The following is a 24,967-nucleotide window of genomic DNA, read 5'->3' on the forward strand; positions in this document are numbered from 1 at the left end:
TCTGTGAACTGAATTGGCCTACTGGGGAGCAACTGTTGGTAGACACAACATGCTTCAAGAGATCCTCACCACTCTCCAGAAAAATTCTGACTCTGGTAGGCAGGATCCAGTTTTGGCCAGAGTGGCTGGCAGTTGTGGGCATATTCAAACTGGAGACTGTCAGTACTCGTGAGAAATGGCTGTACCTACTGGCTCTACAGCAAACAGTATGACAGTAACCCCTAAGTATGCTGAGGATTCCTGGTACAATGCTCCTTGGCCTTCCAGTTACAGCCATTCAAGTTCCTATGGAAACACTGTGAGGTAACCTATATATCCCGCTCCTTACTGGAAGAAACCTTACCTGGGCTTCTGCACTCTGGGTGAAGGATTCACCTGCCTGTGCTAGTGTAGAACTCTTTGTAGAAACTTAAAGGTGGGTGTTGTACCACCCTGCTGGAGGATATGGGTCCATGAAAAAGCTCCTCAACTTGCACCAGGGGAATCGGTCTGTGGCTGATTATTCCATAGAGTTTCATACCTTGGCTGCAGAGAGTGGTTGGAATATGGAAGCACTAACCACTTGATTCCATAAGGGATTGAGGGATGAGATAAAGGATGCCCTTGTGGCTCATGACCTGGTGGAGGATCTCGAGTCGTATGGATATGGCAATTCAACTTTATAATCGATTAATGGAAAGGGGAAGAGATAGATAAAGGGGATTATTCCGAAGAGATTCTTCCTCCTGATTATCTTCTATCTTCTTCTATTCCCTGGGCTAGGACTCCTTCTCGATTGCTGCCAATCCCAACCTCCGAGAAGCCAATGCAAATAGGCTGGACGAGGCTTTCTCGAGCTAAAGGAGGGAGTGATGATGCATTTACTGTGAAGAGTCCAGACATGATAGGACCTTTTGTCTCAAGCTGCCAGGAAATTTCCAAAGCTGTCCAATGTAGGGAGGGCTGTAACAGTTGCTAGCCTCATTCCTGGTTCAGCTCCCTTCAGAGTGGTGCTCCCCATGTCACTTTCATGGGGAGACCAAAGACATTCCCTGGATGCCTTAATTGTCTTCAGTGCAGCAAGGGATTTTTTTGGACCTCGGACTGGCCAGAAGATTAAAAATCCCCTTTTCGCATCTCAACCAGCAGCTCATTGCTACGGCACTGGGTAGGAGATCTTTGATGCCGGGGCAGATCGACCACCAAACATCCCTGCTCAAGCTCAAGATTGGCCAGCATGTGGAATCAATTCAGCTCCATCTGATTTGCACTCCAGAAGTGCCACTCATTCTGGGTCATCCTTGGCCGTCATCCCACAACCTGAGAGTCATTTGAACATCGTTCTGGGCTGGTCAGACCAGTGGAAAAGAAAATGCCTCCAGAAAGAGCCTAAGACATCTTCAGAGTCACCTCCCAAAATACCTCCAAGAAAATTCCAAGACCACCTCTGACATACCTCCTAAATTACCTGTTGAATCTTCTACCTCTAACCCCAGTTCATCTGATTCATCTAGAGTGCCTCCAGAATATTCAGACCTATTGAAGGTGTTCAGCAAGAAAAAGGCCACCAATACTGGCTCACCATGTTATGACTATGCCATTGATCTGCTACTGAGTACTTGCCCTCCTCATGCACAGCTCTGTTCTCTATCAGCACCAGAGAGAAAAGCTATGAAGGACTACATCCAAGAAGATCTGGCATCTGAGTTTATTCAATAGTCTACATCTCTCACTGGGGCCAGGTTTTCTTTGTCACTAAGAAGGATGGTGGACTGCATAGACTATAGGGGGCTAAATAAGATCACTGTTAAAATCCAGTACCCTCTCCCTCTCATGAGCACAGACTTGGAGATTCTCCAGGGAGCTATAATATTTACCAAGTTGTACCTCTGTAGGGCTTACAACCTAATCCGTATTTGTGAGGGAGATGAATGGAAAACGGCATTCAACACTATGAATACTGGATCATGCCTTTCAGGTGATTGAATGCCCCAGCAGTATTTCACAACTTCATCAATTACGTCCTCTGAGAGATGCTACACCTCTTTGTTATTATCTGCCTAGATGATATACTCATTTTCATGTGGTCCACTCATGAACACACCCTGGCAGGTCTGGCAGGTTCTACAATGGCTTCTCGAATCAACTATTCATCAATCTCAGAAAGAGTGAATTCCATATATACACAGTCTTCTTCCTTGGGTTTGTTGTATCTAATGGCAATCTACAAATAAACTCCGATTTAGAAAACCCAGGCTATGCAGAATTGGCCGCAATCCACCTCCGTGAAATAACTCCAGTAGTTTCTAGCTTTTGCCAACCTTTACAGGCAGTTCATCCACAATTTCAGTTCAGTGGCAACGCCTCCACCACCCTTACCAAGAAAACTGCTGGACCCCAAAAAGCCGAGACAGCTTTTGCGGCGTTAAAACAAAGGTCCATGTCCACATCTATACTAGCTCCACTGGACATGATCTTGTCTTTCGTGGTGGAGGTTGATGCATCATAGATGACAGTAAGGGCCACCTTGTCCCAACGACCTGTCTCAGACCACAAATTGCATCCCTGTGTCTTCTACTCAAGACATCTTTCTCCCACGGAATCAAACTATGACATCGGGAATTGTTGGCCGTTAAACTGGCACTGTAGGAGTGGAGGCAATGGCTGGAGGAGTCCAAACATCAGTTTGTGGAAAGGACCCAACCACAAAAACGGGGATATGAAGATACTGAATTCCAGACAGGTATGTTGAACCTTATTCTTTAATAGGTTCAACTTCTTTATTACTTGCTGCCCAGTATCAGATAAATCAAAAACCAGATTTCCTTTCTCGATAGTTTGAAGCACCTAACAGGGAAGTGAACCCTTAAACTAAAATTCACAGCTCCAGAATGGTAGAACGCTGGAACAAAGGCTTGATAGTGCACAGAGCTCAAGAACAACATGGGGCAAACCCAAATAATGGTCCTAACAGATGTATCTTTGTTCTGTTAGTTCAGAGTTGCTTAACTGGGGACACATGTCAAACCTGGCTAAGTATTTGGGCTGGCTTGCACCCGAGAGTTTGTCATAAAACATAGCCAGATGTGATACAGATGTCCAAGAGTATATCTTGGCATGTGATGTCTGCACGTGAAATAAAGAACCCCGAGCACAGTCACAAGGTTTGCTTCACCCTCTCCCCATTTTTACTCACCCTTGGTCTCACATAAAGTCCATAGAAATCACTGTGTCAGTGGCCTTCCGACTTCTCAGGGTAATACAGTAATCACAGTCGTGGTAGACCAGTTCTCCAAGGCCTACCACTTTGTACCTCTTCCCAAACTACTATCGGCTTCAGAGACCGCCAAGCTCATGTTACAACACATCTTCAAGATTCATGTTTTCTCCCAGGAGATCATCTCTTTTTTTAACATAATTTTTATTGAGTTTTCAAAGTGAATACAAGAAAAGATAATGTCTACCTTCCCCCCTCCCCTTAACCTTTCCCCCCGATATATACTCCTACCTGAAAAAAAAAGAAAGAAAGAAAGAAGAAAAAAAAGAACTGCCTGGATATTGGAAGGTTTCCACATGCTCCATGGGATTCAAAATAAATTTATTATATTTATTTATTACTTTCCCCAAGGGACCAAGATCTTTATCATGGGAACAACTAAATATACCATCCTATCTTTTGTAAATAAGGGCGCCAAATATTCAAAAATGTTTCATATTTATCTTTTAAATTATAAGTAATTTTTTCAAGTGGAATAGAACTAGCCATTTCATTGTTCCAACGATTCATACTTAAATACGAATCGGATTTCCAAGTAACTGCTATAGCCTTCTTAGCTACTGCCAATGCAATTTTTATGAATTCTTTCTGATACTTATTCAAATTAAGTTTCAGTTTTATCCCTTCAATATCACCTAATAGAAATAATACAGGGTTATGTGGAAGTTGAGTTCCAGTAATTTGTTCCAATAAGACTCTTAAATTTATCCAAAAAGGTTGAATTTTAGAACAAGACCAAGTAGAATGTAAGAAAGTACCAATTTCTTGATTACACCGAAAGCATTGATCAGATAAATTTGAATTTAATCCATTTATTTTTTGTGGTGTGATATATAATTGGTGTAAAAAATTATATTGTACTAATCTAAGTCGAACGTTTATTGTATTTGTCATACTGTCAAGACACAGTCTTGACCAACTAGTGTCATCAATATTGATATTCAGATCCGTTTCCCATTTTTGTTTTGACTTGTGGATTCCTTGTTTAATTGTCTGTTTTTGAATCAAATTATACATACAAGAAATAAATTTTTTAATTTTTCCTTTTTGAATTAAAATTTCAATTTCATTGGGTTTTGGCAAAAACATTGTTTGACCCAGTTTGCCTTTTAAGTAGGCCCTTAATTGAAGGTAACAAAAGAAAGTGTTATTTGATATTTTGTATTTATTCTTTAGTTGTTCAAATGACATCAATATACCTCGTTCATGACAGTCTCCTATAGATCTAATCCCTTTTTGGTACCAATTATATAAAAGTTGATTATCCATTGTAAAAGGAATAAGTCTGTTTTGGAACAAAGGTCTCCTTGCTAATAAAGATTTCTTTATTTCATTATCAACATTTATCTTATTCCATAGATCAATCAAATGTTTTAATATAGGGGATTCTTTCTTTTCCCGTATCCATTTAGATTCCCATTTATATATAAAATCTTCAGGTATATTTTCTCCTATCTTATCTAATTCTATTCTAATCCAAGCCGGTTTTCGATCATCGAAGAAAGATGCAATAAATCTAAGTTGATTTGCTTTATAATAATTCTTAAAGTTTGGAAGTTGTAACCCTCCTAACTCAAATTTACATGTCAATTTTTCCAATGATATTCTTGACATCTTACCTTTCCAAAGAAATTTTCTCACACATTTATTTAACTCTTGAAAAAATTTCTGTGGCAATTGTATTGGTAATGTTTGAAACTAATAATGTAGTCTAGGAAATATATTCATTTTTACAACATTGACTCTACCCACTGATGTTATTGGTAGTATCATCCATTTGTCAAGATCTTTTTTCAATAGTGGTAAATAATTAAATTTATATAAATTCTTTACATCATCATCAAGTCTTATAGCTAAATACTTTATACCATTTACCGGCCATATAAATTGGGTTGCTAATCGACATTGGCTATAGTCTCCTTTAGTAAGAGGTAAAATTTCACTTTTATCCCAATTTATTTTATACCCTGATACTTTCCCATATTCATCCAATCTAGAAGATAATTTATGTAACGAATTCTGTGGGTTTGTTAAGTAAATCAAAACATCATCAGCAAAAAGATTAATTTTATATTCCTCCTGATTAACTCTAAAACCCATAATATCTGGATCAATTCTAATTAGTTCTGCTAATGGCTCTATTGCCAGTACAAATAAAGCAGGTGATAATGGACAACCTTGTCTAGTTGACCTTTTTAACTGGAATGGTGTTGAAATTTGAGTATTTGTCACTACTTTAGCATTAGGGTTAGTATTTAAAGTTTTAATCCAGTTTATAAAAGATGTCCCTAACCCATAGTTTTCTAATACTTTAAATAAAAAATCCCATTCCAATCTATCAAATGCTTTTTCTGCATCCAAGGCCACTACTATACTCATCTCCTCCCTTTTTTGTGCCAAATGAATTATACTGAGTAGCCGAGTTACATTATCTGCCAATTGTCTATTTTTAATAAATCCTGTTTGATCCATATGTATTAATTTTGGTAAATATTTAGATAATCTATTCGATAAAATTTTTGCTATTATTTTATAATCCGTGTTCAACAAAGAAATGGGCCTGTATGATGCTGGTTTTAAAGGATCTCTGTCTTTTTTTTTGGCAATATTATTACAATCGCTGTTGAAAAAGATTCTGGGAGTTTATGTATTTTTTCTGCTTGACGTATTAACTCCATAAAGGGAGGAAATAATAAATCTTTAAACTTTTTATAAAATTCAGGTGGAAAACCATCTTCTCCTTGAGATTTATTACTTTGGAGTGATCTTTAAGCTTCTTCAACCTCTTTTAATGTAAAAGGCATATCTAATCCCTTCTGTTCTTCCGAATTCAATTATGGAAGAGTTACTTGTGGTAAAAACCTTTCTATCTCATTAACATCATTTTGTGATTCTGATTGATATAATTCAGAATAGAAACTTTTGAAGGTTTCATTAATTTCTAAAGGTTTATAAGTAATTTTATTTGCACTTGTTCTAATTGCATTTATCATCTTGGAAGCTTGTTCTGTTTTCAACTTCCAAGCAAGAATTTTATGTGCTCTCTCACCTAACTCATAATACCTTTGCTTAGTTCTTATGATTGCTTTTTCCATTCTGTATGTCTGAAGCGTATTATATTGTAACTTCTTATTGACGAGTTGCCTTCGTTTTTCTTCTGTTATATGTCTTTGAGATTCTTTTTCTAATTTTGTAATCTCTTTTTCCAATTGATCTAGTTCTGCCATATATTTCTTAATTTTAGACATATAGCTTATTATCTGACCCCTCAAATATGCTTTCATCACATCCCATAGTATAAATTTATCATCCACTGAATCAGAGTTTGTATCCAAAAAAATTGGATCTTCTTTTTCATAAAATCACAAAAATCTTGACGTTTTAATAATGTTGAATTAAATCTCCAACTATAAGCCACTTCTTCCTTATCAGTCATTATTATTGTCATTAATAGAGGAGAATGATCTGACAATATTCTTGCTTTATATTCCATATTTTTCACTCTGTATTGAATATGCATTGATAATAGGAAAAGATCTATCCTTGAATAAGTTTTGTGTCTAGTAGAATAGAATAAATAGTCTCTTTCTTTAAGATTAATTCTTCTCCATAGTTTCTGGGATCCATCTTTGAAAAAATTCTATTGGATTGTCTCCCTCTATACCTTCTTTAAGACCAACAATCTCAATATTATTTCATCTACTAAAATTTTCCAACACGTCCACTTTCTCCAAGAGTCAATTTCTTTCCGTGTTCCAGACAAGCACATCATTTTCTGTTTTTTCCACTCTATCGTTAATATGCTCCATTGTTCTTTCCAACTTTTGAAGTTTCTTATCCATTTTGTCCTGTCTTTTCATAGCTTTATCATAGCATATCTCCATGTCTCTAAGCTCTGTTCTTAATTTTCTTAGTTCAGTCGTTACTTGCAATAAAGCCTCTCTTATGTCTCCATCGCATCCTTTACTTCCAGTCTCTTCCAGTTCTTCCTCCTCTTCTTCATCTGTATTCTCTGCGGAATCCAATTTTGACTCTGAGTTACTTTCACTTGCAGTGACCGTCAGTTCTTGTAGTTTGAGTTGTATCGATTTGCACATGCCAACTTCTTTGTGCATGCGCAATTCCGGCATCTTCTTCCCAGGGACCGCTACCGCCGCCATTGCTCCCTGTTCTTCTACGCCACGTCATCATGTGACGTCCCCCCAGGAGATCATCTCTGACCGTAGTCCCCAGTTTGCCTCTTGGTTTTGGAGGGCGTTTTGTGAGCTGACTGGGGCCTCTGCCACTCTGTCGTCTAGGTTCCATCTGCGGACCCATGGGCAAACAGAGGAGTCAACTGGGACCTAGAGAGAACACTCCAATGTCTAGCCTCGGGAAAGCTTCCACCTGGAATAACAACCTGGTCTGGGCAGACCTTGCGCACAACACACTTCAGCATTCGTCTATCGGGATGGCCCCTATCAAATGCCAATTTGGATACCATTCTCTGCTGTTCCTGGAACAAGAAGCAGATGCGGGTGTTCCATCAGCAGAACAACTGGTTCGGAGATGTCATCAGAAATGGGTTAAGGCAAGAGAGATGTTGTTGGCCAATTTGCAGCAACAACAAGGCTATCTGCTGGAGAAGGCAGACCAGCACTTCGTCCTGGTCAACAGGTCTGGCTCTCAACTAGAGATCTCTCCATGTGGGTTGAATCCAGAAAATTGGCCCCTCGTTACATCGGTCCATTCAGAATCCTGTGACATGCCAACCTAATAACCTATCGTCTCCAACTCCCCACATTCCATTTATCCCACCTCAAGCCCTTGAGTGACAGCCTCTCGGCTTTGGTTCCCAAACCTCCTCCACCTCCCAGAATTGTTGAGGTACAATCCACCTACACAGTCCGACGACTTTTGGACACTCACATTGTTTGAGGTAAAAGACAGTACCTCATGGATTGGAAGGGATGTGGCCCAGAAGAAAGAAGCTGGATTCCTTCGCAGGACATTCTGGACCCTACCATGATAGAGGATTTTCGCAAGCACCATCCTGATCACGTTGGGCCATCAGTAGCTGGCCATAGGAAGGGGAAGGAAGTTCTGTCATTGTCCCGACTGAGCAGAGGCAGGCATCCAAGTTTCGGTGCTCCATTTCCCTGGAGTATGGTTAACTGCCACTATCCCTTTAAGACTCAGACTGCCAATTATTGCCTGCCACATTCCTTCATGGGAAGTCTGTACTTAGGGCTTCATGCTGAGCCCTCAGTGCTCAGTCATAGGAGTTCCACTTCTTAGTCTTCTGTTTGGGATTTCACCTTTGATTTCATTTGTGTCTAGACCCTACTCTGCACTTGGGTTCATCACCATCCATAGCTCTCTCATTACAGAAAGAGTCTTGACAAATGTGACTATAGCATAGAACAGGCTGATGTACTGGAACATGTTGACATTAAGAAAGGAGATAAGCTGGAACTTTTGAAAAACATTAGGATCATAAGTCCTTGGGGCCACATGGGATATACCCCATGTTGCTACAGGAAATGGGGGAAGAGATTGCTGCGCCTTTGATGATCTTTGTGTCCCACTGGTCACAGAAGTAGTACCAGAAGATTGGAAGGTGGCAAATGTTAATCCTTTGCTCAAGAAAGGTAATAAGGACAATCTTGGGAATGATACACCAGTGAGTCTTACTTCAGTGGGGGCAAACTATTGGAGAGGATCCTTAGATACAGGATTTATGAGCATTTGGAGAAGCATAGTCTGATTATAGATAGTCAGTGTGGCTTTGAGAAGGGTAGGTCATGCCTCATGAGCCTGACTGAATTCTTTGAGGAAGTGACAAAACAAATTGAAGTAGAACAGTGGATGTGGTATATATGGATTTTAGTAAGTCTTCAATAACGTTCCCCATGGTAAACTCATTCTGAAAGTCAGGAGGCATGGGATCCAGGGCACCCACAGGGTGTTCCACAGAGATCTGTCTGGAACCTCAGCTCTTTATGATTTTTATAAATGACTTGGATGAGGAAGTGGAATGGTGGGTTAATAAGTCTGCAGATGACACAAGTTGTGGATAGTTTAGAAGGTTTTGTAGGTTACAATGTAACACTGAGAACTTGCAGACCTAGGCTGAGAAATGGCAGATGGAGTCAATCCAGAAAAGAGTGAAGTGATACACTTTGTAGGTCAAACTTGAAAGCAGAGAACTGTGTTAATGCCAAGATTCTTAGTGTGGAAGAAGAAAGGGATCTTGGAGTCCACCTCCATAGAGTCCTCAAAGTTGCTGTGCAAGTTAATAAGGTGGCTAAGAAGGCATATGGTGTGTTGGGCTTCATTAATCAGTAGATTAAATTCAAGAGCCACAGCTCTAAAACTCTGGTTAGTCCTCACTTAGTGGTGTGTTCTGATGGCCTCATTATAGGAAGGAGGTGGAAGCTTTAGTGAGGGTGCAGAGTAAATGTACTGGGATACTACCTGGTTTGGAGAACGTGTCTTAAGAGGATATGTTGAGCGAGCGTAGGTTTTTCTCTTTGGAGTGATAAGAGGTGATTTAATAGAGCTGTAAAGATGATAAGAGGCATAGATTGGGTAGACAGAGAGACTTTTTCCCAGAATGGAAATAGTCAACATTAGCATAATCTTAAGACATTGGAGGAAAATATAGTGGGGTTGTCAGGGATAGGTTTCTACATTGTGGTAAATGCATGGAACAAACTGCTAGGGATAGTGGTAGAGATGTGTGCATTAGGAATTCTTAGATAAGCAAATGGATGAAAGGAAAATAGAGGGCTGTACAAGAGGGAAGTATTAGATTGATCTTCAAATGTCAACAGAACATTGTGAGCCGAATTACCTGTACTATGCTGTACTGTTCTTTGCTGTGCTATCCTATGTTCTGTGTAAGGGTCAGAAGGAAAGAAAAATTGAAAGTAATAAAGTAATCAGATTTCTGCCTCTGGATCTAAAGTTGTGGAGATCTAACACCACTTTTAAAATAGATGGATGGAACAAAATGCATAATTTCTTGAGTGATGAAGAGAAATTAATATTTAATATTGAATACTGTCTATTAATTTATAGACTGCAACCTTTTAAAATGGCATTTGATTGTCAGTTGCTAAATATAAGTGTGAATGTGTGTATATATCTTTGTAGAGAACTGTTGAAAGTTATGTGGAGAAACGTGTAGGAAGTACCTATGGACCTCCAAGTGGACGGAAAATGACGATATTTATTGATGATATCAACATGCCAATTATTAATGAATGGGGAGATCAGGTAAAATTAGTAATTAATTGACATATTTTAACCATGGCCCTTATCTGTTTTACTTATTTACCAGATGGTCTCTGGTCTCTAATATGGCAAATATATTTGCATATATTTTTGGGTTATAAGTCTCTTTCACATGCTCTTTGAAGATGGCAAATTCAATATCAGACATTTTAAAATGCCTACTTCTTTTCCTCAGTGAAGATGCCCCCACAATGAGCATTGGATCCTTAAGTGAATCTGAGCCATGTTTAGGCCCGCTTGTATTCTACCGTTGCGGCAAGATTTTGTTTATGAAAGCCCATAAATTATTTACTGCTTATTTAAATCTGGTATAGAGAATGGTCTAAACGTGTATTTAATTGGTCATAAATTGTATGTTTCTCTAATTAAGCAATGTATTAATTTCTTCAATGATCACAAACAATACAAGACACTTCTGGGATATGAAGTTTAATATGCAAGCGTAAATATACATTTAAGATCTTGGTGAGCTGTGTGGTATGACTTTTCATATATTGTTCTCAATATCAACTGTAATCTTGATGAAACCCTGCCCCCCCCCGCCCTCGTTGCAGATAATACTCTACCTACATTGTTAGAGAGACTATGCCATGAACAATGCCAGACAGTATAATACTTATACCAAGTGAAAGACTTCAAAGATGTCCACATTATTTATGACTGGTTGGCCTGACTACTGCTCAATCTGTTTTGTTATTTCCTTCAAATTGGTCCTTGAATGCCATCAGGAACTGAAACGCTGCTACAAAATCAGTGATAAAGATCTCAGAGTCATAGAACACTACAGCACAGAAACAGGCCCTTTAGCCCATCTAGTTCATGCCAAACCATTAATCTGCCTAGTCCCATGAACCTGCACTTGAACTATAGCCCTTCATACCCCTCCCATCCATGTACCCATGGAGTATTTGTTGCCACCTGCAGCTGTGGAGGCCAGGTCGTCGGGTGTATTTAAGACAGAGGTTGATAGGTTCTTGATTGGACATAGTATCAAAGGTTTTGGGGAGAAGGCCGGGAAACGGGGTTGAGGGGAAGGGGAAAAAAAGGATCAGCCTTGATTGGATGGTGGAACTGACTCGATGGGCCAAATGGCCTATTCTGCTCTAATTCTGGCGGCCTTATTCAGTTTTCTCTTGTGTAGAAATGGACCTCGCATCTACCATTTGCACTTGGCAGCTCATTTCATACTCTTACCACTGTCTGAGTGAAGAAGTTCCCCCTCGTGTTCCCCTAAACATTTTACCTTTCACCCTTAACCAATGACCTCTAGTTGCAGTCTCAGCCAACCTCAGTGGGGGGAAAAACCCACTTGCATTTACCTTATTAATACCCCTCATAATTTTGTATACTTCTATCAAATTTCCCCTTATCTTCTACATTCTAAGGAATAAAGTCATAATGTATTCATCCTTGCCCTATAATTCAAGTCCTCAAGTTCCAATAACATCCTTTACAGTTTTCAATCTTATTTACATCTTTCTTGTAGGTAGATAACCACAACTGCACCCAATATTCCAAATTAGACCTCACCAACATCTTATGCAACTTCAACATAATATCCCAACTCCTGTACTCAATGCCTTGATCTATGAAGGTTAATGTGGCAAAAGCTTTATTTACGACCCTATCTACCTGTGACACCACTTTCAAGGAATTATGGATCTGTATTCCCAAATCCTTCTGCTGCACTCCTCAGTGCCCTGCTGTCACCATATAAGACCTACTCTGGTTGGTCCTCTCAACATGGAACACCTCACACTTGTATGCATTAAATTCCATCTTCCATTTTTCCAGCTGGTCCAGATCCTGCTGCAAGCTTTGGTAGTATTCCTTGATGTCCATTACACCCCCAATCTTGGTGACATCTACAAACTTGCTAATCCAGTTTACCACATTATCATCCAGATCACTGATCTAGATGACAAACAATGAACCCAGCAGCACACCACTAGTCATAGGCCTCCAGTCAGAGAGGCAACCATCTACAACCACTCTCTGGCTTCTCCCACAAAGCCAGTGTCTAATCTAATTTACTACCTCATCTTGAATGCCAAATGACTGAACCTTCTTGATCAACCTTCCATGTGGGACCTTGTCAAAGGCCTTGCTAAAGTAAATGTAGACAATATCTACTGCCTTGCCTTTATCAAGTTTCCTGGTAACTTCCTCGAAAAATTCTAAGATTGATTAGACACGATGTACCATGCACAAAGCCATGTTTACTATCCCTAATCAGCCCTAAGGTAGATTTTATATATATATCTAGTCTTGTGTGTTGGCACATGGCCAAGTGATTAAGGCATTCGTCTAGTAATTTGAAGGTTGCTAGTTCGAGCCTTGGCTGAGGCAGCGTGTGTGTCCTTGAGCAAGGCACTTAACCACACATTGCTCTGCGACAACACTGGTGCCAAGCTGTATGAGTCCTAATGCCCTTCCCTTGGACAACATCGATGGCGTGGAGAGGGGAGACTTGCAGCATGGGCAACTGCTGGTCTTCCATACAACATTGCCCAGACCTGCACCCTGGAAACCTTCCAAGGCACAAATCCATGGTCTCATGAGACTAACAGATGCCTATATAATCTAGTCTTAGATACTTACATATCCAGTCCCTTAGAATGCCTTCCAATAACTTACCTACTACTGGTATCAGGCTCACCGGCCTATAATTTCACAGCTTTTTCTTGCAGCCTTTCTTAAACAACGGAACAACATTAACAACCCTCCGGCAGTTCGTCCATGGCAAAGGATGTATTAAGTATCTCTGCTAGGGTCCTTGCAATTTCTGCACTAGACTGCCACAGGATCTGAGGGAATGTCTTGTCAAGCTCTGGTGATTTATTTACCCTCATTTGCCTCAAGACAGCAAACACCTCCTCTTCTGTAATCTACATAGGCCCATGACCTTGCTGCTTCATTGCCTCACATCTCGAGGATCCTGCAGAGAAAACTCTTTAAATGGTGCCTCACAGACTGCCTCATGACCTCTACATGACAGGAAATGCAGTAAATCCACCATAATTAGAACCTGTGAAGAGACTCTTGGTGTCTCTCCCAGATTTTGATGAGAATAATCAGAACTTCCAGGAATATAAGCAGGAAGAGAAGATATCAGTGCGCCACACGCGCGCAACTCTCCGATGAAAATGATATCGTCTCTGTTAAATAGGGGCCATGGACGATTCTGATTTGATGGAGACGGACGTGAAAGCACAGAGGAACATCTGGAGAAATTTCTGAAATGTCCGTTCACTGCTGTTGTTACTGCGCGATCGAGAATCTCCGGAGGGTAGGCCCCAAAATCCCCGCCTTTGCCTGCTGATGGTGACCGAGATTGAGGTTGAATCGTTCGGATAGAGATGGCACTCGGTACTCGGTGTCGGAGGGCCAATCGGAGGCTCGAAGTTTTCAGACGACTCAGAGTCGGACTGTGGTCGGACATGGCAGGGAGAGTTTTCTTCCTTCTCCCATCTGCGTGAGATGTGGGACATTCGAGAGACTTTGAACTTTTTACTGTGCCATGGTCTGTTCTTCATCAAGTTATGGTATTGTTGCACCGTTGTAACTATATGTTATAATTATGTGGGTTTGTTAGTTTTTTTCAGTCTTGGTCTGTCCTGTGTTTTGTGATATCACACCGGAGGAATAATGTATCATCTCTTAATGCATGCATTACTAAATGACAATAAAAGAGGACTGCGTGTCCTCATAATCTATTTCATCATAAGTACAAGACATTCTTAGAAAGAAAATTACACCATGATTAAAGGAATGAGAAACAGCTCAACAGGAAAAAAGCTGCAAATGCTGGAAATCCAGAGCAACACACACAAAATGCTGGAGGAACTCAGCAGGCCAGGCAGCATCTATGGAAAAGGGCAGTTGACATTTCGGACTGGAAAGAAAGGAGGAAAGAGTCAGACTAGAAGGTGATGGGAGGAAGAAGTACATGGTGATGGGTAATAGGTGAAACCAGGAGAGGGGAGGGGTGAAATAAAGAGCTGCAAAGTCAACTGTGAAAGAGGTAAAAGGCTGGAGAAAGAAGAATCTGAAAGGAGAGGACAGAAGACCATGAAAGAAAGGGAAGAAGGAGGAGCACCAGAGGGAGGTGTTGGGCAGTTAAGGAGAAAAGGTGAGAGAGGGAAATAGGAATGGAGAATGGTGAAGGGGGCGGGCGGTGGGCAATTATCGAAAGGATCATAAAATCATATTCATGCCATCAGGTTGGAGGCTACACAGACGGAATATAAGGTGTTGCTCCTCCAACCTGAGTATGGCCTTATCGTGGCAGTAGAAGAGGCCATGGACTGACATATGGGAATGGGAAGTAGAATTGAAATGGGTGGCCACTGGGAATTCCACTTTTTGTGGTGGATGAAGCAAAGTTGTTTGATGAAATGGTCTCCCAATCTATGTTGGGTCTCACCGATATACAGGAGCATTCCCACACCGGGAGCACAGGCTACAGTAGATGACCCCAACAGACTTGCAGGTGAAGTGTCACTTCACCTGGAAGGACTGATTAGTGTGGGAAGATGTGTAGGGGCAGGTGCAGCACTTGTTCTGCTTGCTAGGATAAGTACCAGGAGGGAGATCAGTGGGGAGGGATGAATGGACAAGGGAGTCACATAGGGAGCGATCCCTGCGGAAAGCAGAAAATGGGGGTGGAGGAAGGGAAAGATGTGCATAATGGAGTGGACAATGAGGATAAGACGAACCCTATCTCTGGTGTGGCAGCAGGAGGATAGGTTGAGGGCAGATTAACACGAAATGGAAGTGATGCAGGTGAGGGCAGCTGCTCTGGAATGAAAAGCCTCATCCTGAGAGCAGATGGGGCAGAGATGGAGTAAATGAGAGAAGGGAATAGCATTTTTCTGGATGAAAAGCCATGGTTCTCTCCAATCAGAATCTCTCTCCCCCAGTCCTTTATCTCTTTCACAAATCAATTTCTCAGCTCTTTACTTCACCCCCTCCTCCTCTCCAGGTTTCACCTATTACTTGTCAGCTTGTACTTCTTCCTCTCCTCACCTTCTTAGTATGACTCCTTGTCCCTTCTTTTCCAGTCCTGATGAAGAGCCGTGCCGGAAACATTGACTGTTTACCCTTTTCCATAGATGCTGCCTGGCCTGCTGAGCTCCTCCAGCAGTTGGTGTGAATAGCTCAATAGGCATCCAAAGGATTAAATGCAGCAAAACTATTATTGTCTATAAAATAAATGGGGGGAGGAAAAGGCACAAAATATTTAGCAACAAGCTAATAAAGTATGACATACTATATATGAATTCTTCAGCCTGAAAAGAACATCACCTAAGCACAAGATTACTGAGAACTAAGTCATAGAGTCAATACCAACTCATCCATGCTGACCAAAATATACTAATCCCATTTTCCTGCATTTGGCCCATATCCCTCTGTTCCTTTTCTATCCAAATGTTTCTTAAATGTTGTGATTGTATCTGTTTCTACCACCTGCTCTGACAGCTTGTTCCATATGCCCCCAACTATTGTTTAAAAACTTACTCCTCAGATCACCTTTAAATATTTCTCCTCTCACCCTAAATCTACTGCCTCAGGTTTTGAACCCCGCTACTCTTGGCCAAAAACTATGACTATTTCCCCTAACTATGTCCCTCATAATTTTATAAACATCTTATAGTCACCTTTTACTGAACTCCAGTGAGAGCCACCCCAACCTATCTATTTCTCCTTGTAACTAAAAACCAAGAACTGAAGAGAATATAGTAAGACTAATTTGGTAGTCAACATTCTCTGGAAGGAGCATTCTGAAAGACCTCTCAACTAAGGTTTTGTCCTTGATTCCACCTTACAGCAAACAATCCTGTCCAGTCTCACTGTAGGCCAAAATATAAAGATGAAAAGGTCACATACTATATCATTTGAAAAGCAGCACAGCTTCAGGGGCAGAAGCCAACCCTAAAGCACAGCAGAGAAGAACTTTACACATTCACATCTTCCATTTTTTACATCTTACAAGGAAAATGCCAGGGGGCCACAGTGGCACATAGGCTGACCATTTTCAAGAAATGAATCCAAATATGGTAACTGCAGCAATATTTCCTCATTGTATTCTACAGGGAACTTCATAACAAGGATTTTTCTCAACTATTTCCTTTGAGTAGCTGAGACTTGTTCTCTAATTCATAGTGTGAACTTCGTCCATCTGGACCGGGGTTCCCAACCTGAGGTCCATGAACCACTCGGTTAATGGTAGGGGTCCATGGCATAAAAAAGGTTGGCAACCTCTGATCTAGAGGCACATTGGACATGAAAGGCACATTAGGCAAGCACAAGAAAATGCAGTGAACAACATTGTCTCTTTTCACCTCATAAAAACTATTGACTATCGTTTGAGGGAATATGTTTCTTAAATGTAGCTGGCCTTAGAAATCCATGTCAACATGACAATGTACATGTTGTGATTTTAATGAATGGGTTCCCAACACATCCAGTCTCAGTACAGTCTGTCAAAGCTATGAGCTATATGTTTCCTAGTCTTTCCTGGTGCACCACTGCAATACACATCCAACAAGCTTACCCTCTGGAGCAGAGCTAAATTAAACTGCAAAGTACATTTATTATCAAAGTATGTATCCTATATACAAGATTTGTCTCCTTACAGGCAACCACAAAATTAAGAAACCCAACAGAATCCATTAAAAAAGAAAACTGTCAAACACCCAATGTGCAATAAAAAGTAAGCAAGTAACATTCAGAACTGAAGTTCATGAAAGTGAGTTCATTGCCACAAGGCAAATCACAGCCAATTCAGAAGCCTGTTAGTTGCAGGCCACAGCCTCAGTACAGTGCAGAGACGAGTAAACGTCGCAGAGCAATGAGCTAGGCCCTGGCCCATCCTTCTCCTCTAGCCCCAACACCCTGACCTTTTCAATCTGGCCCTGCGCTTAAATCGGTCACACATCAGCTCATTCCTTGCTCTCAGGTGCAGGCCCCACTGCCTCAGGTCCGCTGTTTCAAATCAATAGGAAATTGATCAATAGGAACCAGACCAATAGGAAATGGTTCTACCTTGGTGTTAATAGTATACATACCATGTGTACGTTTGGAGGCTGATCTCCAACTCATTGTATGTGAGAGAGGGGTGGTACTAGTGTAATAGCATGACGCTGTTACAGCTTGTGGCATCAGAGTTTGGGGTTCAATCCCTGTGACTTCTGTAAGAAAGTTGTACATTCTCCCTGTAGAATACGTGTGTTTTCTCCGGGTGCTGCAGTTTCCTCCCACAGTCCAAAGACTTACTGATTAATAGGGCAATTGGTCATTGTAAATTGTCTCGTGATTAGGTAAGGGTTAAATCGGGGGTTGTTGCAAGTTGCTGGGCACGTGGCTCAAATGGCTGGAAGACCACAAGACATAAGAGCAGAATTATGTCATTTGGCCTGTCGAGTCTGCTCTGCCATTTCATCATGGCTGATCCATTTTTCCACTCAGCTCCAATCTCCTGCCTTCTCCCTGTATTTCTTCATACCCTAACCAATCAAAAATCTATCAGGCTCTGCCTTAAGTATACATAAAGACTTGACCTCCATAGCTGCCTGTGGCAAAGAATTCCACAGATTCACCATTCTCCGGCTAAAGAAATTCCTCCTCATCTCCGTTCTAAAAGGACCCCCTGCTATTCTGAGGCTGTCTCTACTGGTCTAAGACTCTCCCACCAGAGGAAAGAAACATCCTCTCCACATCCACTCCATTAAGACCTTTCACCATTCAATAGGTTTCAATGAGGTCACCCCTCATTCTTCTGAATTCTAGTGAATACAGCCCCAGGGCCATCAAACACTCTTCGTACGACAAGCTGATCAAACCTGGTATCATTTTTGTGAACCTCCTTTGAACCCTCTCCAGCTTCAGCACATCCTTTCCAAGATAAGGGGCCCAAAACTGCTCACAATACTCCAAGTGAGGCCTATCAGTGCTTTATAAAGTGTCAACATTACATCCTTGCTTTTAAAATCTAGTCCTCTTGAAATGAATGCTAACATTGCATTTGCCTTCTTCACCACGGACTGAACCTGCAAATTAACCTTTAGGGAATTCTGCACAAGAACTCCCAAGTCTCTTTGTGCCTCGGTTTTTTGTATTTTCTCTCCATTTAGAAAACAGTCAACCCTTTCATTTCTTCTACCAAAGTGCATGACCATACAATTCCTGACACTATATTCCATCTGCCACTTATTTGCCCATTCTACCAATCTGTCTAGGTCCTTCTGTAGCCTCTCTACTTCCTGAAAACTATATGCCCCTCCAACAAACTTCGCAACAAAGCCATCAATTTCATCATCCAAAACATTGACATATAGGTAAAAAGAATCAGTCCCAACAGGTGACTCCTGTGAAACACCACTAGTTACCGGCAGCCAGCCAGAAAGGATTCCCTTTATTCTCACTTTTTGCTTCCTGCCAGTCAGCCACTGTTTTATCCATGCTAGAATCTTCCCTATAATACCATGGGCTGTTAGCTTGTTAAACAGCCTCGTGCAGCACCTTGTCAAAGGCCTTTTGAAAATCCAAGTACACAACATCAACTGATTCTCCTCTGTTTATCCTGCTTCTTATTCCTTCAAAGAATTCCAACAGATTTGGCAGGCAAGATTTTCCCTTGAGGAAACTGTTCTGACTATGACCTATTTTATCATGTGCCTCCAGATACCCTGAAACCTCATCCTTAATAATTGACTCCAACATCTTCCCAACCACTGAAGTCAGACTAACTGGCCTATAGTTTCCTTTCTTCTGCCTCTCTCCCTTCTTGAAGAGTGAAGTGACATTTGCAATTTTCCAGTCTTCCAGAACCATTCCAGAATCTAATTAGTCTTGAAAGATCATTACTACTGCCTCCACAATCTCTTCACCCACCTCTTTTAGAACCCTGGGGTGTACACCGTCTGGTCTAGATGACTTAGCTACCTTCAGAACTTTCAGTTTCCCAAGCACCTTCTCCCTGGTAATGATAACATCACACACCTCATGATCCCTGACACCTGGAACTTCCACCATACTGCTGGTGTCTTCCACAGTGAAGACTGATGCAAAATACTTATTCAGTTTGTCTGCCATTTCCTCGTCCCCCACTACTACCTATGTAACATCATTTTCCAGCTGCCCAATATCCACTCTCACCTCTCCTTTATACTTTATGTGTTTGAGGAAACTTCTGGTATCTCTTTAATATTATTGGCTAGCTTACTTCTGTATACCATTCTTACTTTCTTAATGACTTTTTTTTAGTTGCCTTCTGTTGGTATATGAAAGCTTCCCAAGCCTCTAAATTCACGCTAATTTTTTCTCTATCATATGCCCTCTCTTTGGCTTTTATGTTTGCTTTGAATTCTCTTGTTAGCCACGTTTGTGTCAACTTTCCTTTAAAATACATCTTCCTCTTTAGGATGTACATATCCTGTGCCTTCCTAATTGCTTCCAGAAATTCCAGCCATTGCTGCACTGCCATCATCCCTGTCAGTGTTCTTTTCCAACCAATTCTGACCAACTCCTCTCTCATGCCCCTGTAATTCCCCTTACTCCACTGTAATGCTGAATACATCTGACCTTATCTTCTCCTCTAAATTCAGAGTGAATTCAATCATATTATGATCACTTGCCCCTAAGGGGTGTTTTACCTTAAATTGCCTAATCAATTCTGGATCATTGCACAACACCCAGTCCAGAACAGCTGATACTCAAGAGAGGTCAACCACGAGTTGCTCTAAAATGCCATCTTGCAAACATGCTAGAAATTCCCCCTCTTGGGGTCCAGCACTAACCTGATTTTTCCAATCTATCTGCAAATTGAAATCCCCCATGACCATTGAAACATTGCCCTTTTGACATGCATTTTCTATCTCCTGTTGTAACTTGTAGACCACATCCTTACTACTGTTTGGGGATCTGTATATAACTCCCATCAATGTCTTTTTACCCCTGCAGTTCGTTAGCTCTATTTGCAATGATTCAACAGCTTCCTACCCTATGCCACCTCTTTCTAATGATTTGATTTCATTTTTTACCAACAGAGCAACACTGCCCTCTGCCTTCCTGCCTGTCCTTTCAAGATAATTTGTATCCTTGGACACTGAGCTCCCAGCTATAATCTTCTTTCAGCCATGACTCAATGATGTCTAATACATCATACATGCCAATCTGCAGCTGTGCTACAAGTTCATCAACCTTATTCATATACTGTGTACATTCAAATATAACGCCTTCAGTCCAGTATTCATCCTTTTCGATTTTTCTCTGCCTTTTACGTTGCATCTCATCCTGTTGACTGCAATTTTTCCCTATTATCAGCCTCCCCTTGCTAGGAGTCTCACTGTACATTGCTTCTGTTTGTAAACCAACTACTTCGTCTTCAGCACTTTCACGCCAGTTCCCATCCCCCTGCCAAATTAGTTTAAACCCACCCAAACAACTTTAACCAGCCTGCCTGCAAAGATATTGGACCCCCTCAGGTTCAGGTGTAACTTATCTCTTTTATACTGGTCATATCTTCCCCAGAAGAAATCCTGATGTTCCATAAACTGAACTCTTGTCCCAGTTCCTCAGCCATGCATTCACCTGCCAAATCATTCTATTCTTACCCTCATTGGCACGTGGCACAGGCAGCGATCCATAGATTACTACACTGGAGGTCCTGTTTCTCAGCTTTCTTCCTAGCTCCCTAAAATCTCTCTTCAGGGCCTATCACCTTGTCTACCCATGACATTGGTGCCAATATGCACTAAGACTTCTGGCTGCTCACCCTCACCCTTGAGAATGCCATGGATCGGATCTGAGACATCCCTGATCCTGGCACCAGGGAGACAACATACCATATGGATATCTCGATCACTCCCACAGAACCTCATCTCTGGTCCTCTGACAAAGGAATCTCCTATCAACACTGCAGTCCTCTTTACCTCTGTACTCTACTGAGCCACAGTACCAGACCCAGTGCCAGAGACCCGGTCACTGTGGCTCCCCTCCCCCCCGCCCCCCCCCCCAGTAGATTGTTTCCCTCAATAATATCTAAAGTGATATACTTATTATTGAAGGGAATGGCCGCAGGTGTACTCAGCATTGGCTGTGCATTTCCCTTCCTTCTCCTGTCTCCTGCATCCTAGGGGTGATTACTTCCCTGTAGCTTCTGTCTATCACCTCCTTATTCTCCCATGTGAGTCGACGGTCATTGTGCTGCAGTTCGGTGCACCTGGTGCGGATGTGTTTATCTGAGACTGGAGGTCTCCCAGACTTCCTACATCCCACACAGAGTACAAAACACTGCCCCCGGAGCCATTCTCACTAATCTACTATTCCCTAACAAATAAGGGTGGGGGAGAGGAGGAGGGAGAGAGAGAGAGAGAAGGAGGGAGAGAGGGAGAGAGGGAGAGAGAGAGAGAGAGAGAAAGAAAGAAAGTAAACAACTTACAAGACAATGTACCTCATCCAAACCTGACTTCACCTAAGCCTGATGAGCCAAAGCCACTCCAAAAGAATGGCCGCTCCATTTGCACTTGAATTATTCTTGTTCGACCTTTCTAATGAATCCCTCTTACTGATTTGTCACTCCTCAAATCAGGAAATCTCCCGCGAAACTCTGCCTTCAAAATCTCAGTTGCTGCCCTGATTTTTATTTTAAAAGTAGCGCTCTTCACGCGCCCCTGGTGTGGATTGTCCATCTCAGAGAAAACTGGCTCGAAGCTCTGCTTTTTTGAACCTTGAACACAGACCTATCTGAAAGATAGTTCTTTTTGCGCACTGCGGCTTGCTGATTGGTCACTTCAAAATCTCAATTGCCACCTTGATTAGAAAGTAGCTCTTTTCACGCACCCCTGGTGTGGATTATCCTATTCAACGCTGTATCTCTAAATAAATAAATAGTTCTTCAGCGCAGGAGCAGCACGCAGTGACAAGGTTTCTCGCAGGTTGGCGATGCTTGTTAAAAGGAAAGCTTCACGGGGGTTTGGGCTCATTCCAACAGCCCAATCAATGGTGGGAGCAGCACACAGTGACAAGGTTTCTTGCAGATCGACGACACTTGTTTAAAAGTACAAAAGGGACAAGCGGGGTGGCCATTGTTGGAAGTAGGCCAGTAGTGAGAATAGGAGTGTCAGGCTTTGGCTCAAAGGAGGCATTGGTTCTAGGTGAGTTTCTGTTGAGGTTTGGTTTTTATTTCCTCTTACAATACCTAGTGTAGTAAATGGCCATTGTGTGTTCTTCATGCCGGATGTTGTGAGTCCTGGGAGATCCAGAGTCTCCCCAAGGAACTACATCTACGTGAAGTGCACCCAGCTGCAGCTCCTGGAAGACTGTGTTAGGAATCTGGAGTAGCAGCTGGATAACGTTTGGCTTGTACAATAGAGTGAGGAGATAATCGATCAGAGTTACAGGGAACTAGTCACCCCTAAGTTGCAGGAGACGAGTAGCTGGGGACTGTCAAAAAAAATGGAAATGTAAATAGGCAGTTAGTGCAGAAAACCCCTGTGGCCATTCCCCTCAATAATAAGTATACCACTTTGGATTCTGTCGTGGAGGATGACCTCCTGGGGATGCCACGGAATCCAGGTTACTGGCACTGAGCGTGGGTCTGTCGTGCAGAAGGGAAAGAAAAAGAGGGGAGCAGTAGTGATGGAGAACTCAATAGTCAGGGAAACAGACAGGAGATTTTGTGGACGTGAATGGAAAACCGGAATGGTATGTTGCCTCCCAGGTGCCAGGGTCAGAGACGTCTTGGATCATGTCCACAGCATTTTGGAGAGGGAGAGAGAGCAGCCAAATGTCTTGGTACATATTGGTACCAATGACATAGGAAGATAAAGCAAAGGGATCCTGAAAAGAGAATTCAGAGAGCTAGGCAGGAAGCTGAGAAACAGGACCTCCAGGGTAGCAATTTCTGGATTGCTGCCTGTGTCCAGTGAGTCTCCCCCCCCCCCCCACCTTTTAAATCTACTCCTCAGCTTTTTTTCTCCAATTCTGCCGAAGGGTCTCAGCCCAAAACATCAACTGTACTTTTTTGCAAAGATGCTGCCTGGCCTGCTGAGTTCCTCCAACATTTTGTATGTGTTGGTTTGGCAGCTTAATAGGTGGCTGAGAAGCTGATGCAGGGAGCAGGGCTTCAGGTTCTTGGATCATTGAGATCTCTTCTGGGGGAGGTATGACCTGTACAAAAGTGGTGGGATGCACTTGAACCCAAAGGGGACCAATATTCTCACAGGTGGGTTTGTTAGAGCTGTTGGGATGGTTTAAGCTAATCTGGCAGGGGGTTGCGAACCAGAGTGAAGGGACTCAGGATAGGACAGATGTTAAAAAAGCAGTCTGACTGCCAGGAAGGGCAGGCAACTGATAGGACAAAATTGTAGCCAGTGCATTAGGGATGCAGAATCGAAAAGGGTAGCAAATACAGTACTCAATGTGTTATATCTCAATGCATGGAGTATAAGAAATAAGGTGAATGATCTTGTTGCACTATTACAGATTGTCTGGTATGATGTTGTGGCCATCACTAAGTCGTGGCCAAAGGGTGATTGTAGTTGGGAGCTAAATGTCCAAGGTTACACATTGTATCAAAGGGATAGGAAGGTAGGCAGAGTGGTTGGCATGGCTTTTCTGGTAAAGAATGGGATCAAATCAGTAGAAAGATGTGACAGGATCAGAAAGTGTTGAATCCTTGTAGGTTGAGTTAAGAAACTGCAAGGGTAAAAGGACCCTGATGGCGGTTATATACAGGCCACCCAACAGTAGTTGGGATGTGGACCATAGATTACAATGGGAAATGGAAAAGGCATGTCAAACAGGCAATGTTATGAAAGTTCTGGGAGATATCAACATGCAGGTTGATTGGTAAAATCAGGATGGTAATGGATTGCAAGGGAGGGAGTTTGTTGAATGCCTACAAGATGGATTTTTAGAGCAGTTTGTCATTGAGCCAACTAGAAGATCAGCTATACTGGATTGGGTGTTATGTAATGAACTGGAGGCGATTAGGGAGCTTAAGGTAAAAGAACCCTCAGGAGGCATTGGTCACAGTATGATTGAGTTCAACTTGAAATTTGATAGGGAGAAAGTAAAGTCTGACGTAGCAGTGTTTCAGTTGGGTAAAGGAATTTACAGTGGTATGAGAGAGGAGTTGGCCAAAGTAAATTGGAAGGAGATACTGGCAGGGATGTCAACAGAACAGCAATAATATGAGTTTCTGGGAAAAATGAGGAAGGTGCAGGATAGATGTATTCCAAAAACAAAGAAATGCTCAAATGGCAAAATAGTACAACTGAGGCTGACAAGAGAAGTCAAAGTTAATGTAAGAGCAAAAAAGGGCTTACAACAAAGAAGAAATTAGTGGGAAGATAGAGGGTTGGGAAACTTTTAAAAACCTACAGAGAGCAACTAAAAGAATCATTAAGAGGGAAAAGATGGAATATG

At 41.8% G+C, this 24,967-nt stretch overlaps 1 protein-coding gene across 1 annotated transcript in view; it reads left to right on the forward strand.

Annotated features, from left to right (window-relative positions):
• The window catches only part of LOC134357440 (dynein axonemal heavy chain 8-like), a 1,088,497-nt gene that overhangs the window by 756,350 nt on the left and 307,180 nt on the right, over nt 1-24,967 (forward strand). Inside the window, exon 56 of the mRNA XM_063069028.1 lies at nt 10,394-10,516. Within this exon, the coding sequence (XP_062925098.1) occupies nt 10,394-10,516 (123 nt within the window). The remainder of the gene's footprint in view (nt 1-10,393; nt 10,517-24,967) is intronic.

This window comes from Mobula hypostoma, chromosome 2, assembly GCF_963921235.1.
Source record: "Mobula hypostoma chromosome 2, sMobHyp1.1, whole genome shotgun sequence".
Taxonomy (NCBI): Eukaryota; Metazoa; Chordata; class Chondrichthyes; order Myliobatiformes; family Myliobatidae; genus Mobula; species Mobula hypostoma.